The following is a 17,381-nucleotide window of genomic DNA, read 5'->3' as shown; positions in this document are numbered from 1 at the left end:
CTCCCCATTTCTACCCTCCCCCCACCCCAAGATGGCAGATATTCAGATTGCCCCGTTCCCCAGTCAGCCCTCCCTTCTGTCACCCCACTCCCCCGTCCCCTTTCTCCTTACTTTTTTGTAGGGCAAGATAGATTTCTATGCCCCATTGCCTGTATATCTTATTTCCCAATTGCAAGCATGAAATGTTAATAATAAATTCAGGGCACTGTTCTGGCACCACTATGCAAAAGCAAGGACAAAGATTTTTTATTTTTTTTTGTGTTTGACAGTACTAAGTCAGCTTTATGTAGACAGTTCACTATAGTTTACAAAGCGCTTTCCTGCTTTCCCTAGTCCTGAGACAGGTATTCTAAGGATTGCTATGACTCATTTATGAATTAAGGAAACAGGGGCCCAAGACTTGCTCAGGGTCACACAGCTATTAAATATAAGAGCCAGGACTCCAAGTCAGCCTCTTGATTCCAAGTAACTGCCTTATCTTTTCCTATCTTAAGTTAATTTGTGCAAAATGTTCTTTTTTAAAAAAAAGAAATTCAAAATGTTCTTGTCATCAATGTAGTCATACTCTGTTTTCAGTGAGAGGCAGAGGTACAGTGGAGAGTCCCGGATCCTCCCGGGTCTCCCAGTTTCCTCATCTGAAAATGACGGGGTTGGGTTAGATAATATCTAAAGCCTCTAGGGTTTCCAAAAGCGCATCTCAAAGATACTCCTCCTCCTCCGCCACCACCACCATTCACAGCTAACATTTATATAGAAGAAAGGGCTTTGCAAATTTTACTACATTTTACCCTCACTACAACCCTTAGCGGAACATGCTCCCATTTTACAGATGGAGAAGGAACTAAGGTGGAGCTAGTATCTGCGTGGGTCTTTGAAATCGGGGCTTCGGATCTAGCCTCCTAGGCCACTGTGTCAACTCCTTGACAGCCCGTTAGCTGAGTGCCCCAGGAGGGAGGGGGTGGGGGGTGGGGTGGGCAGGCTGGGTTGGGACAGGGCCCCGCCCCCCCACTGCCTCGGGATTGGCGGGCGGAACCTTGGAGGCGGAACGGATGTTGCGGCGGCTCCGGGCGCCCCGGAAGGCAGCGGTTGCAACTCCTGCGAGCCGGAAGGCGCTGACGGAGCGGAGGGAGCTGGGGGCGGCCATCACGCTGTGGTTGTTGGTGGCTTTGAGAGGCCGAGGCCGGGCATTGTGTTCTCCGCCGTCAGGTGAGGGACCGGGCCCTGCCCGTCCACAGGCCAGTGTGTCCGTGTTCCCAGGACTCGTGGGTGGGAGCCCGGAGCGGAGGCCCGGCCCGAGCCGGGTAGGACGTGCCTCGGACCCTGAGCCAGCCCGGGCTCGGGCCCTCGTCCCCGTGTCAGGCCGGCATCTGTGCGTACGTTGGGGCCGAGCCCCGGACCGAGTGCGGGCGGACTGGGCGGCCGCTGCTTCGTCGGCGGCCAGCTCTCCCAGCCCGGGGCGCGGTAGTGTCCAGCGGGGTTAGGGAGGTGACAGCCGCTGTCAGAGGGCTAGGGAGGGATGGTGAATAGGACAGGTCATTTCACTGTCCGGGCCGCAAAGCCGGGATAAGGTAACAACTGACCCCTGCCCTGTTTCTGGCAGGACTTTGGTAGGAGACGCTCTTTAAGCCGTGCAGCGCTGTAGACGGGTTATTAATAAGCGTGATATCTGACCCCGGCGGAGGGTTTACGGAGCGCGTCTGGTTTCATTTTATCCTTAGTAACACGGAAGTTGCTGCCCCTGACTACATTTGTTGTCAGTTGCAGAGCCCGAATTTCCTATGAAGGGATTTCTAGAACAAAAAAAGACCTTAGAGATGGTTTAACCTTTTTATTTTACAGGAAACACAGGCGCAAAAGATTAATGATTTGAATAAGCTCACTCAGGTGGTGACAGATCTCGACTCGCGATTCCAAATCCCCCGTTCTCTACTACGCCACCCGTTTTAGCCCAGTCTCTTGCTGTTGGAGTTTTTTTTTTTTTTAGGTCATTATGAGGGTTGGGTGGGAGGTGGGCGGGTCAGCAATCAGGTGTGCAGACTTAGTACAAAAATTTTTGTGACCTTACTTGATACGTTTAGTTGGAAGGAAACACACTTTTATAAAATGCTGGGAAGGTTTTAAAAGCACCAGAGTTTCTCGGTTGGGAAAATTGTTTTGGGACATAGTGTACACTGAAACCGTGACGTTATTTTTGGAAATGAACCTAGTGTGAACTTTGGATATTTTACAGATTAAAGTAGAAAAATTATTTGAGTTAAGAAATGAGACCTGAAATTTTTTTTTTGGCTAGCTCCATCGTAAGGATTTTATTTCCAACATTTTCCCCACCCCGAGGAAAGGCATATTCATTTGAAAAAAAAGTCATTTTGTATCGATGAAGAGTAACATCTCATTGAAAAATTTATAGGGGATGAAGTTAATTGAAGTTAAGATTCATTGTCTCTCTCTATATTCCAGCTGTGTGGTAAGTCAGTTTTTACGTAAAACTAAAGTTAATTCATTTTGTTTTGCATACTTAAATTTTTTATATGATGCATCCATTTTTGCAGCATCACAGAAATTTTTATTTGGAACCTCAGTGACCATCTGCCTCTAAACCCCAAGAATCTCTATTTTAACAAACCCAACAAATTTTCCTCAGTTTGCAGTTAATGACAACAACGTGATTTTAATGACAAGGACCAGTGTTTTCAATTTGGAAAATAGTATAAAACTGATGTGCTTTCTGGAGTTTTATTGTTTAAAAAGATTATTTTAGGGTTTCTTTGTGGAGTTTTATATTATAATAGGAATTTAGGTATGAAATATGACTCCAAAATTCAGCTTTTGGAAATTCCCTTTGTTATCTTTAGAAGTAGTGGTACTGTTTTGAATCTTAAGAATCAGAATTCCATAGTATGATTCACTGTTTCTCCTTTCTCCTTTTCACCTACACACCTGCCTAAAAAATTCTTTTAAAATTTTCTCTGTGTAGGAAAAAAATCCCGCAAGAAGTTTTAAATCATTTTTAGAGATGATTTTCTTGATTCATATTTTTCTAATACATTTCTAGTTGAAAAGTTTTCTGACTTCTTTGTGTACCTTTTTTTTTCCCACTCAGCATGAATAAGTACTCTAACAATAATAATGATGGCAACTGACATTTATGTAAGGCTTTAAAGTGTCCAAAGGGCGTTATGTAGGGTATCTCATTTGAGGTGGACACCAACACTATAAGGTTAGTACATTATGTATTTATAGATAATGAAACTGAGACAGAAAGTTCAAATGACTTAGTCACACAGCTAGTAAGTATAAGAGTCATACATGAACTGTGATGTCTCCTGACTCCCAAGTCCAGCATTCCATTTGCTATACCACAGTACTACTTTATAGAGATAGTTTATTTTTCTTAGTACTTATTTCTATAAGCTGCTATTTGCATTTATAGTTTGTTCCTTTCCTATGTATCTATTTTGTAAGAAATTATTTATTTAACAAACAGTTTTTGAGCACTTTGTGTACAGCATTGCGCTAAGTGTTTGTGGGGATGGATGCAAAGTTTAGCTAAGACACAGTCCCTCTTGCATTTTACAGACTAGTTAGGGGATATTCAGTGTTATATGAAAAGGAAATCAGTAAGTATTGATTACTTTGATATTTTTTTTGTTTGATTATAGTATTAGACTCCCTTCTTTAGGAAAAGCTAGCCTTAACAGCTAAGTCAGACTAACAGAAGTCTCAGAAATCTAGGTTACCTATAGATTTAACTGAATAGATTGATAAGAATTTATCATTTAGTAGCAGTTAAGTTAGAGTAAGACATGTATCTTTGTAGGAATAAAATCATCATAAGCCAAGCTCCCCTTTCTAGCAGCTGCAGAAAAGGGGGGTTAGCCAAAGGTTAAATTTCTCTTTCCCATCTTATTGGATAAGGTCCCATTTTTCTTGAGCTAGAGTCCAAGTTGAGTAATGGAATCTTCCAAGGTTGGCAACTGGAAGAAGGGGGTGACTGCTAACTACTGACCACAAGTTCCTTTTTCCCAGTTAGCTTTCTGGTTACAAAAGGCATCACCTGTAGAGCAAGGACTTTTGGGATAATCTCACTGTGACAGCTAGATGTTACTGTTGCCTTAAGAAAGCCTGGGAGAAGTGCACTAGTCAGATAACCTGTCTTGTCCAATTGAATTGTTAAAAACAATATAACATAATATTTTTTGTTCCTCTCTTTTGTTATAAAAATTAGCTCTGAAAATCAATACTCGTCTCTGACATCTGAGGAATAGATGACCTGGTTTGATATGCAAATGCTAGCTTTGCAAATTAAATCATAAATGCTTGGTGACTTTGTAACTCAGTTTCTTTTTATTTCAGATAGTTTTTTTTGTTGTTTTTTTTTGGAGGGGGGAGGTGAGGTAGTCGGGGTTAAGTGACTTGCCCAAGGTCACACAGCTAGTAAGTGTCAAATGTCTTGAGGTCACATTTGAACTCAGGTCCTCCTGACTCCAGGCAGGTGCTTTATTTACTGCACCACCTAGCTGCCCCGTTTCATATAATTTGAACATATAAGTTCACCAGAGTTAGAATTACAAGACAGTATTTGGAGTACTAATAGATTAATACCACAAAGAAAAAATACTTTATATATTGTTTCTATATGTAAGTACTTTATATAATAGTATAAAAAGTACTTTATGTGTTGCAGTTTATATTGTTAGATTCTTCCATTCTTTTACATGAGAAATAATCTTAATGTAATTTCTTTAATTCTGTAAGTTGCAGAATAGTAGAAATTGTTTCTTAATGGGAGTTTCCTATGCTGATGAAATGACAGGTCTGGTCCTAAAAAGAATCTTAATATAAGTATGCTGCAGGAAGAATATTTTAAAGATATTTTTAAAAAATGATGCCTCTTATATTGAATAATTTATTGTAAATTTGTGGGTTTTTTTCCTGCATTGAAATTCTTGTGGTACAATTTTGTGTTGTATAGTATTGTATTTTAAACAAGTCATTATATGCACATAATCTGATGCATGTTGGACTTCCCAACATTATGGGACACACCTGCCTACACTTGCTTGTTAAGACCTATTGGCAAAAAAAAAAAAAAAAGAAAAAAAAGAAAAAAAAAGACCTATTGGCAGACTTGACCACTGATTGGTTATAACTCACATTTTATATGTTTATTTGGAAAATAATGTAATCACTGCGACTTTAACTCTGTTACACAACAGGTGAAACATGTATGAATGGTTTTTCAAAATTTTCTTCTCTTTTTTCCTTATGCTTCCACTGTGCCCTTATTTTTATTCAATGCCTCCCCCCCAGGCTACTACTGACTCCCTGGATCACTGCAGCGCTGCCCACTTTGGGCTTAGAATTGCGTGAGTTGGAGCTCTCACCCAGATCTCTTACACAACTTAATGTTTCTCTTAAGAGAGAATGAGAATACACCTTTTTGGGAGCTTTTTACTTATTTTTTTCCTAATCTCATTTTCCTTTATTACTAGATTCAGTCATTCAGTTGTTACCTACAAATTTTGTTATCTAAAATTCTTTTAAATAATAATTCACATTTATATAGTGCTTTCAACTTTGCAAAGAGCTTTATGTGCGTTATCTCATTTGATTTTTAAAACAACCCTGTGAAGTAGGTATTTTATCCCCATTTTACAGATGAAGAAACTGAAGCTCAGAGAGGTTATGATGTGCACAGAATTGCATTATTTGTGTGTGTCAGGATTTGAGCTCATGTCTTCCTGAGGTATTAGATCTACTATACCACTCTTGCCTCTTATTTAATATAATCAAAATTATCTATTTTACATTTCATAATGCTCTCTATCTCTTGTTTGGTCAGGAACCTGTAACTTGCTTAACTTCTCCTTTAAGAATTTAGATGCTATACCACTTGGTGCATATAGGTTTAGTATTGATATCACTTCATTGTCTGTGGTCCCTTTTAGCAAGATGTAGTTTCCTTCTTTATCTCTTTTAATTAGGTCTATTTTTGCTTTTGCTTTATCTGAGATCAGGATCGCTAACCCTTGCTTTGTTTCATTCAGCTGAAGGATAATAGATCCTGCTCTAGCCTCTTACTTTTCTTCTGTATGTGTGTGTGTCTCTGCTTCAAGGGTATTTCTTGTAAACAACATATTGTAGGATTCTGTTTTTTGATCCACTTTGCTATCCACTTCCATTTTATGGGAGAGTTCATCCCATTCACATTAACAATGATGATTACTAACTGTATTTCCCTCTATCCTGTTTTTTCCTCCTGTTTATCCTCTCTTTCCTTTTACCCTTTCCCTCCTCGCCAGTGTTTTGCTTCTGTCTACTGCTTCCTTAGATCTGTCCTCCTTTCTGTCAGTATCTTCCTTCCCCTTTACTTAATTTCCTCTCCTCCTACTTTCCTGTCAGAAGATAGATTTCTATATTCAATTGATTGTGTATGTTATTCCCTCTTTGAAGCAGTACTGATAAGAGTAAGGTTCAAGTGATGCCCATCACCTACCCTCGCATGTTGCCCTCCACAATAATAGATTTTTCATGTCTCTTCATGTGAAATAATCTACTCCATCTGTCTCTCCTTTCCTTCTGCATCCAGCATGCTCCTTTTTCTCATCCTTTTTTTTATCATTCCCTCAAATTTGCCTAATACCTATACTTTCTGTCTGTAGATTCCTTCTAGCTGTACAATTAGTAGTACAATTTTTAAGAAATACGAGTGTCTTCTTCCCATGTAGAGATGTAAACAGTTCAGCTCCATTGAATTCCCTGATGTTTTCTTTTCCCTTTTCCCCTTTTTAGGCTTCTCTTAGGTCTTGATATTGGAGATCAAATTTTTTTCAGTTCTGGTCTCCTATTTCATTGAAAAGCCATTTTTTTCTCTTGAAGTATTATGCTTAATTTTGCCAGGTAGGTGATTTTTGGTTATAGTTCTGGCTTCTTTGCCTTCTGGAATATCACGTTTCATGACCTCTGATCCTGTAGTATTTCAGATGCTAAGTGCCGTGTAATACTGATTGTGGCTCCCTGAGACTGGAATTGTTTCTTTCTGGGCACTTGCAGTATTTTTTCCTTGACCTGATAGTTGTGAAATTTGGTTATAATGTTCCTTGGAGTTTTTATTTTGGAATCTTTTCCCTGAGGTGATTCTTTCAACACCTTTTTTGCCCTCTGGTTCTAGGATATCAGGGCAGTTCTCCTTGATAATTTCTTGAAAGATGCTGTCGAGGTCTTCCTTTTGATTATGGCTTTCAGGTAGTCCAGTGATTCTGATGTTGCCTCTCCTTGATCTATTTTGCAGGTCAGTTGTTTTTCCCATGAGGTCATTTACATTTTTTTCCATTTTTTCATTCTTTTGAATTTGATTCTTGATGTCTCACAGAGACATTAGCTTCCATTTGCCCAATTCTAACTTTGTCACCTCGTTTTTAAAATTTTGTTTTTAGTTTTCGACATTCACTTCTATAAGATTTTGAGTTCTAAATTTTCTTCCCCTCTCTCTGCTTCCCCCTCCCCAAGGTGGTGTGCAGTCTGATATTGGCTATACATATACAATCATATTTAACATATTTCCACTTTAGTCATGTTGTAAAGAATTAGAACCAAGAAGAAAAACTACAAGAAAAAAGGGAAAAAAGATAATAGTAATCCTTGATCTGCATTCAGGCTCCATAGTTCTTTCTCTGGATGTGGATGGCATTTTCCATCATGAGTCTTTTGGAATTGTCTTAGATCTTTGTTTAGTTGAAACCAATTCTAACTTTTAAGGAGTTGTTTTCCTCAGTTTTTGTGCTTCCTTTTCCATTTGGCTGATTGTACTTTTTAAGGAGTTGTTTTCTTTTGTATTTCCTTTTCCATTTGGCCAATTCTACTTTTTAAGCAGTTTTTTTAATTTTCTAAGCTATTGGCTCTTTTTTTCCATAATTCTCTTGCATCACTCTCATTTCTTTTCCCATTTTTTCTTCCACCTCTCTTATATGATTTTTAAACTCCTTTTTGAACTCTTCCAGAAGTTGTTTCTGGGCCTGAGAACATTCCTGTTTCCCTTTGAGGTTTTGCTCATATAGGTGTTTTGGCATCATTATCCCCTTCTGAGTTTGTGTCTTGATCTTCTCTGTCACCATAATAACTTTTTGTGATGAGATAATTTTTTATTTTTTTGCTCATCAGTTTTGGCCTTTTTCCTTTCATTTAAATTTGAGCTCTGCTTCTGGGATACCATCTCAGGCTTCTTGTGCCAGGAGTTGCAGGCCCTGGCTCATCACATGGTGCTGCACTGATGTTGCCCTGAGGCCCACAGGGGCCTGTTTCTGGTGATGTGCTGAGGGGCTGGGGTCGGGGGTGGTTGGTATTGCTATTGCTAGAGGCTGTAGGGGTCTGGCAGGTTACCTGGTGCTGAGCCAGGATCCTCGTGCTGGTATCTGGCGTATGCTAAGGCTAGTGGAGTGTTTATGTTCCCCAGGGCTACACTGAAGCACACTGCTTTGTCCGAGGCATGAGGGGGGTCCTGGTGTTGTTTTTTGTCTGTTCCATTGCACCGGGGCTCAGGATCTCCCGCTGGTTTGCTGAGGTAGGGCTTACTGATAGCTTGCTTCCTTTTACTTGAGTGAGACAGACCTTTCTTGACAATTTTCCAAGCCTCTTGGGCTAAAAGATAAGATTGTTTCACCTCGTCTTTTTACTGGTTCTGTTGTTTTGGGGCACTATTTTATGATTGTTTTGAGGTGAATATCAGAGAGTTATGGCAATTTACTTGGCCTCTGAGGTCTCCTGCCTCTTTTTTATTCTCCCCAAGGCAATCAAGGTTAAGTGACTTGCCCAGGGTCACACAGCTAGGAAGTGTCCAGTGTCTGAGGCAAGATTTAAACTCAGGTCATCCTGACTCCAGGGCTGGTGCTCCATCTACTGCCCCACCCTCTTGCCTCATACTGAATTTATGGATATGGGCAAAGAGAATCTTGAAAGATTTCAACACCTATGTGCTTTAGGGCAACTACCTTATTGACCCTATGTAGGAGAGACAGGACATCAGCAGAGAGCTTTTACATATTTTTTCCTAGCCTCTTGGTATATTTCACTTGTGTCGGAGGCACTTCTTCATTGCTCCAAACTTCACCTCATATCCAATCAGGGGTAGTTTTGTAGGATTTTTGCTATTGGTATCATAGAATCTCAAGTGGAAGGGACCTCAAAGGTCATCTTGTTTAACCTAAGCCTGAATAAGATCCCTTTCTTCAAACTTCCATTGAAGGGAAGCCTGCTACTTCCCTTGGCAGCCACTTTTGAACAGTTCTAATCATTAAGATGGGATTTTTTACAACTGGCCTCAAATTCTCTGCTTTACAACTTAGACCCATAGCTCTTGCTTCTGTCCTTAGGTAAAATTTAGTGAGAAAGGAGTCTCACTGTAAGAATTGAATATACTTACTTTCAGAAGACAAAATCAATTTTAGCCCAGAATTTAATTTATGTGTAATTATGTATTCCAGAGTAACAAATTTTATCCTAAAAAGCCCAACCACTGTTAAGAAGTGGAAAAGGGGGAAGGCTTTGAAAAGGATGTTTGCTTCTTTTGTAGAGGGATGTGGGACTAGGATTTCAGTGACTGACTTTTTCAGTACTTAAGTTGTGACCCACAGTTTAAAAAGCTCTGTAAATGTAGAGGGCAGCAGAGTGTAATGGAAGAACATTGGATTTGGGGCTCAAATATCTGAATTTAATCTAGTCTCTGCTATTTACCACCTGTGTCACCTTGGATTCTCTTCACTTTCCTGGAACTCAGTTTTTCCACTGTAGAATTAGCAGAGTAAAATGAATGGATTGCTAAGGTCTAGCTCTTGAATTCCAAGAGGATATTTGCTCTCTTGGAATTTGAAACATCAGTAAATACAGGGTCTATTTAGTCTGGCCACAAAGGTGAATAAATTAGGCAAGATTGCCTTGCCAAAGTGAGGGCCTAGTTGAGGATGTTTGGAGGAGTTGTGATTTGCATTGGTACCCACATGAATGAGATCACAATCTGTTTTAGTATCAAACTAGGTAATTTTGAATTGTTTTCCAATTAGATATCATAATGAATGCCACATCTTTCTTTGGCTTTGTAAATAGCAATGTAAATAATTGTGTCAGATTCCATGTGCTTAAAATTATTTTCAAAAACAACACGTTAGAGACTCATGTTGACATTTCTCAGAGCTAATGTGAGAAGATCATGTTCTTAAAGATTTTATTACCCATTTTCTTCCTACTTCCTTGTGGAAACTAATACTGACCAGTTATTGTTCATGATTTGCAATTTGAACTATGCTATTTCTGATTTTGCTAATCTATAAAAGGAATCCTACCCAAAAAATTACATCCCAAGTTTTTATACCATGACATCTCAATTCATTTCATTTCAACAAATATCTCTTAAATACAAGGTTCTTAAAGCTTTTCTATTTTACCGTGAGTGGAAATTAGCAAAGTACATTGCAGACTGACTAGTCCTAAGTGGAAAATGTAATTGATAGGTGTTTATTGTTGCTTAGGGATGAGATGAAGGATCAATGAGTATGACTCAGGTTGGACTATGAGCCTTTCTTTAGCTCTTACCTGTTATTCTTCAACTAAGTTCATGTCATAAAATAGAGACCTTTGTACATTAGGAATCGAAGAGCAAGAGCCTTATTCTTTTCTGGGCTTTAAAGAGTACAGAAAATCAATTTAGAATTTAATTGACCAGTTGCACTTATGGCTAATAAAAGCCTATTTTCTCAAGGTAATAAATCAGAAAAGGGAAATCTTTCAGTGCTATTCTAGAAGTTTGATAGGACCCAGACTTAACATGAACAACATATTCTTGGCACATTTGGTATTAGATACTTGTCATCTCTCTTTTTCTACTGGCTACTCTCCCTTGTCTAAAATTTCTCTCTTCTCACCTTAACTCCTTAGAGTCTTAGTTTCCTTCTCAGCTTATATCTTGTATCTATTTTGTATCTGTTTCTCTGTGTTATATATGTATATGTTGTTTCCCCTAATTAGATTGTAATTTCTTTGAGGCCAATTACTAGGCCCCAGTCCCTAGTACAGTGTTGGTCCAGTATGTGCTTTAATAAATGCATGTTAACTGATTAAAAATAAAGGTTTTAAGAAAAAGGAAAATTATACTGTTTTTTACACCCAGAACAGATAGAATGATAGACTTGTGAAATAGGTTAGAAGCACTTTTGTTTACAGTTTGTCATACTCTTTTTAACGTGAGATACCATAACTACATATTTGGTAACGGATATCAAAATAATGCAAAATAAGAATCATATTGTTTGGTGATTAATATTAATTATGCTTCACTGAACTCCTGAATTAGCTAGTTTTCATAAGATCAGAGACTTTAAGTTAACAGGGACTTTAGATATCATCCAGTTTAGTCCTGTAATTTCACTGGTGAGCAAACCGAAATAGACCAAGAATGGTTAGGTGACTTGCCAGTTCATACATTTAGTAGGTAGTGATTTGCCAACAAAGGCCTTTTACTCCAAACCTAGTGCTCTTCTCACTACACTGTGCTGACTCTGTCAGTGCAGAAAAGATTTTTTACTTTGATCACAATCATTCAGTTTTGTCTACACACCCCCCCCCCACACACCCACACACTCCAGTATTTCAAATATCTGTCATTTCATGGTTGTGGTTATGCTTTCATCCATATAGACTTACAACCTCTCCATAACTTAGTAGATGGTCTTTGGGAGTTGCGGTGGCTGAAAAAAAAAATCCATTCCCTGGTGGCCAACCCGGTGGTGAGCCTCTCAAGACTTAGCTAGGCTGGTCCTCAGCAGACCCACATATAATCCATCCACTCAAAGCTTTTCTGGCTTGGTAGAACCTTTCCAGAGCTTGTTTTGTGCTGACACATTTTGAAACTCCCACTTCCGTGAAACAGTGAGGAACGGGGGAAGGACTCTGTGTGTGTGTGTGTGTGTGTACATATGTATAGTTCTAATCATATCTGTAGATCACATACCTGTGTAATCAGTCTTACATATGTGACTATCATTGTTTACATATTCCTATATACATACATAATTATTGGAAAATGTTTATAGTTAACATGGTAATTTCGGTTTGTTAACTCATTTATTTACTCTCAAATCATATACTGAATTCCTCTGCAGACTGTTTTGAGGTAGTCTGACTCTCCCTTGAACATTCTACTATATGAGGTATATTTGCAGCAGTGACTTGTAAGTAATTCACTCCATCACTGTGCACTGGTGTAGATTTTAGGATTATCCTCAATCTGTTTTCCATAGAATAGTTTAGTGGTGATGTTGGTGTTTAAAGATACATATATTGACATTACATACTTCAAAACTCAGCATTTATTTTTCAGACCCTTTAAAATTTGGATATGTCCTTCATATTCGACTGGATTTACAGTGGTTTCAGCAGTGTACTACAGTTTTTAGGTAATGTTGACCTCTTTATTTCTTGGCTGCTATTATTCACCTTTTCTGATCTCTGTTGATGAAAGTTAACTAATACCTGAGTGCATACTTTCACAGTGTACCTTAGTTATGAAAATATGAATTGTTGAATAAAGCTTGCTTAATTAGTTTTGCTGATCAGTGATACTCCTTTTAACTGGCTTCATTCTATGCCTTAAACTTTTGTTTTATTTTTTGCTTAAGCTTTGACTTTTCTGTGAAATTTAAATTCTTTTGATTCATTAAAAAAAAAACTTGGTGGAGATTATTCCTAATTTTGACATCGTAATAATCTGCATCTGAGAGATTCTTCTTCAGAGGTTCAAATTATATCCTAAATTTGGTTTTTGTAATCTATTTGTTTCATAACATACTGGCAAACTGGAGTGACATTTAAGAGACTATAACGATTTTCAGAATAATTTTAATCTTCATTGTAAATATTTTTCTTTTTTCGCAAACAGTGTCTTGGTTAAATGATTAAAATTGGGTTGCAAGTGCTAAGAGGAAAAACTTTTAGTTACTGTATTTTTATTACTTTGTTGAACCTCTATATTCTGAGACATTTAAAGTAAATGTGCATTATATATGGCATAGTGTTACACTATAGGTCAGATATCAAATCCTGCAAAAAACTACTTAAATTTTTTTATTCTACTGAAATTTTGTTTTCGTAGAGCATAGAATCCTTCAGTGTTAAGACTGGAAGGGGCCTCAGAGATCAACCCCTTCATTTGATAGAGGAGGAGACTGAGGCCAGGGAAAGAAAGTGTCCTGTTTCAGGCCATGTAGCTAGTGCCAGAGCTGAGATTTAGAATATAGGTTTTCTGCTTTCCATCATAATTTTAGATCTGCAAGTAAAATGTTACTTGAAATAACTGGGCCATCAGTTATATATAAGAATCATTCAGCCATTAAAAGATTGTATTTTAAAAATTCTAGGAACTCTCTTAGAATTTCATCATCTATATTTACCATTTAAAAGTGGGGGTAAAAAAATAAAAGAAAATAAAAAAAGAAAAAGAAGTGGGGATAGTAATGTTAATGGCATTAATGTGATCTTTATATAAAGCATTTTCCTAAAAGATCAAATATTAAAGGAAATGTAAGACAGAGCTGAAAGGGCTATCTTTTTATTGAGAAGGAAGCTTTATTTCAGAGAGGCTGACTGAATTTGCCCCAATTTCATACAGGCAGTATGTATTATTGGAGTTGGAATTTAAGCCCAGCTCTTCTGACACCAGATCCGGTACTTTTTTACTATACTAAGTTGCATTTCAGTTCAAATAGTAGGATCATGGATGTAGAACTGTAAGGGAACTTACAAGTTGTTTAGTCCAATCCATTCAATTGATAGATGAGAAAACTGGAGTCCAGAGAAGTGAAAGTGTCTCCCCACTACTTCCATTTTCCCCCCATCCCCCCAGGGTCACACAAATAATAAGTAGCTTGAGAATTCAAAGGCAAGTCCTCTAACTCCAAATTCAGCTGTTTTTCTATTATAGCTTCACAATTGTAGTTGCCCTGTGACTAGGCAGCACATTGTATAACAATCCCTTCCTTACCAGGATGTTGAGAAATCAAGTGAGTTGTCAGTAGTCACATAGCAAATAGGTGGCAGAGGTAGGACTCAAATCTGATACAGAATCTAAGGTGAAAAGGGTCTAGTGCCAGCCACACCTGATCAGGAATCCCCTTTGTTCTAGTGATGCCAACATACTTGGTATTCCCAGTCACCCTTCTTGTCTTTTCACACACCATTCCCATGATTCTTTTTCAAAACATAGCTTTTCCACGTTTTCCGAAGTATAACTCAATTTTCTTCTGACTCATATTTTATTGACTATATTAATGCAGATCATTAGTGTTGAGCTGTCTAATCCAGCCAGCCTATTGTATTGAGGATGAGGACAAATTTGAGGCCCAGAGTGGAAAGAAAGGGACTTAGACTTAGCAGAGATCACATAATGAATAAGTTAGTAGTAGGTCAGGGACTAGATCCAGGTTTTCTGACTGCTAGGTGAACTGTTCCATTCTTGCTCTCTCTGACTTAGTCATAGTTTTTTTTTGAGTTAGGATTTTTTTGCCATTTGGTTTTATACTGATGTAAAATATCTTATGTTCTATAATATATAATAAAATGAAGAGGAAAGTATGTAATGTATTGATCCTCTAAACCTGGAGAATATAAACCTTGGTCCTGCCCTCTGAGAGCAAATAGAATTAAGTCTAATACCTCTTCTATCCTTCAAATATTTGAAAATAGCAATCATGTCCTTCCTGATTCTTCTCTTCACCAGGCTCCACATACCTAATTCCTTCAACCAGGCTGCATCTGAAAAAAGTCGCTATACCATATCCATCCAGATATCCCTCCTCTGTATGCTTTTATAAACTGAAGCTTCTAGAACTGAATAAATCCATATTTTTATGAGGCAGACAGCTGGGAATTTTACCTTGAAGCCTTTAATAGTATTAAGAATAATAATACCTAACATTGATATTGCTCTTGGTATTTGCAAAGCAATTTACATCTAATACCTCATTTGATTTAAATTCTCTAAACAACACTGTGAGGTAGATGCTGTTTTTCCCACTTTACAGTGTGGAAACAGGCTCACGTTGGTGATTTGCTCTTATAGGTAGTGAGTGTTTGAGGCAGGATTCAAAGTCAGGTTTTCCTGACTCTGAGTCTAGTGTGCCATTATCAAAAATTTGCTAGTTTGCAGGTGGCTGAGGGAATTCTTGGACACAGTCCCATTTCCTAAAAATATTGTATGAAACAAGACCTGGAAATTGTAAAATTTTGCATAAACTTCTTCATGATTGGCAAATAGGTGATTCAAGACTGTAATTGTTCAATACTCTAGAATGTCCACATACCTCATTATGGGAATTACGTGGTGATAAACCACAAATTATTGAATTATATTTTCTACTCTCTTCACATTTAGCTGAACTTTCTCAAATTAATAGCTTTATTTTTGATTTCCTTATTTTATGTAGTCTCATAATGAAAGACTTGCTCATACTCTCAGGGGAATTTGACACTGCACTTCCTGACCCTTTTTCTTAAAAATCTCAACCCAACTTTTATTCTACTAATCATACATTAGTATGATAAAGCCTCATTTTTTTTCTCTTTTTGCTTTGCTTTATTACATACAAGACAGGGAATAGATTTATGTATCTGGGTTTTAAAATGTGGTTATTTTGAAACAGAATAGATTTACTAATGAAAGATTATCTTGGAAATCACAAATATATCAGGAGGTATGGAAATATCTTTTCTGCTTTTAAGCGTGTGGGAGTTTATTGAACAGAAAAAGAAGTTAATTATTTTAGCTAGCTAAAAACTGTTGATAGCTATGAATAAAAGAAGAAAAAACTGACTCTTGTAGATACATATATGTACTTAATATCAATTTTGTCAATTGTGATTTCTCTGCAGGACTGTACAAGAAATCTGGTAAATTAGTATTTCTTGGATTGGACAATGCTGGAAAAACAACACTACTACATATGTTAAAAGATGACAGGCTGGGACAACATGTACCTACATTACATCCCAGTAAGTGAAGGTCCTTTACTACCTGGCATTTTAGAAATGACGTGGTTCACTTCTGATCACAGTGTTATAACTTACTGTATTGAGCCTGCTCATAGGGAGTTTGGTGTGATTTTGATGAACAGAAATCCTTCTGTCAGTTAATACCACTCTGCAACTAAAATAATTAAAGGTTTCTGTCTCCTGTGTTTCTAGGTCACATAGTAGTTATTATCCAGGGTCCAAAGGGTATAGCTGGACTGATGAACCTAACCATAGAATACAGTAGCTGGATGGTTGGAGTAACATCTTTATCTATTAAGTCATTATGAATTATTAACTAGTGCCAGTTTCTTCACTGTCACAGTCATAATGATGTTTGGTTCAGAAGAGTTTTTAGACAATGTGATGATGAGGCATTATGACATAGTGGACAGAGTGCTGGACTTGGAGTTAGGAAGACCTGGCTTCAGATCCTGCCTGATACACTCATTAGCTATGTAACCCTTGGTAAGTCAGAGTCTCCCCCATTCTCAGTTTTCTCATCTGTAAAATGGAGACAGTATACGTGTGGTTCTTACCTAAAGGCTGTTGAGGATCACATAAAATAATATATAATTATAATAATAATGTATAATTATGTATAAAAGTATAAAATACTTTTCTTTCAAACCTTAAATTACCTTAAATATAAATGTCTATTATTTCTATGGAATTTTTAGACACATTTTGAAAATAAGTAAATTTACAATGCTATCTGTTTTGAATGGCTGAATTCGTTCATTTACACAGTGTTTTATAGCTTACAAAATAATTTTATATTTTCTAGCAATACTTGTGCCCAAATTAGCAGGGAAGTAGTATTTTTTTTTTACATATGAAAAAACTAATTCTCAGATAGGTGGAGTGACTTGCTTGAGGTCACGTAGTTGGTAAGTAGCAGAGCTGTCTGTGACCGAAGCCCAGATCTCCACATAGGAAGTCCAAGCCCTTTCCTCTAATTTGGAGGTCAGTCAATATACCCTGTCATGTACATGAGGTCATAAGGCTTACTTCAGAATATAAAGTAATGTTCAGTGAAGGCATCACTCAAAATTCAATCTAATAAACAGACGTTCAGTGACTTAGTATCTTTAGTGAAAGACTGTGGACAAGAATGGTACATAGTTCAAAGATAAATTATGTCACGCAATCATTGTGTAATCCCATGTACATTGCTTCAGTCCTGTCAGGGTGAAACTGGGTAAAAGTGGAACAGTATCAATGATGACATCTGTGTAATTACTTAGATGTAGTAAATGTTCACACAACCAAGAATATTATAGAAGAGATTTGGGAAAAGCCTAAAATATTGAAGTAAGCTGAATTCTGTC

General features: G+C 37.6%; 1 protein-coding gene across 1 annotated transcript in view; it reads left to right on the top strand.

The window, feature by feature from the left end:
* The first annotated feature begins 1,054 nt into the window (after positions 1 to 1,054).
* The window catches only part of SAR1B (secretion associated Ras related GTPase 1B), a 29,895-nt gene continuing 13,568 nt past the window's right edge, over positions 1,055 to 17,381 (top strand). The window contains exons 1-3 of the mRNA XM_036750912.1: positions 1,055 to 1,206; positions 12,368 to 12,443; positions 15,913 to 16,032. Coding sequence (XP_036606807.1) covers positions 12,386 to 12,443; positions 15,913 to 16,032 — 178 coding nt within the window. The 5' untranslated portion in view covers positions 1,055 to 1,206; positions 12,368 to 12,385. The remainder of the gene's footprint in view (positions 1,207 to 12,367; positions 12,444 to 15,912; positions 16,033 to 17,381) is intronic.

This window comes from Trichosurus vulpecula, chromosome 3, assembly GCF_011100635.1.
Source record: "Trichosurus vulpecula isolate mTriVul1 chromosome 3, mTriVul1.pri, whole genome shotgun sequence".
Lineage (NCBI taxonomy): Eukaryota > Metazoa > Chordata > Mammalia > Diprotodontia > Phalangeridae > Trichosurus > Trichosurus vulpecula.
Note: the sequence above shows the minus strand (reverse complement) of the source record. Positions and strands in the feature narration are given on the sequence as shown.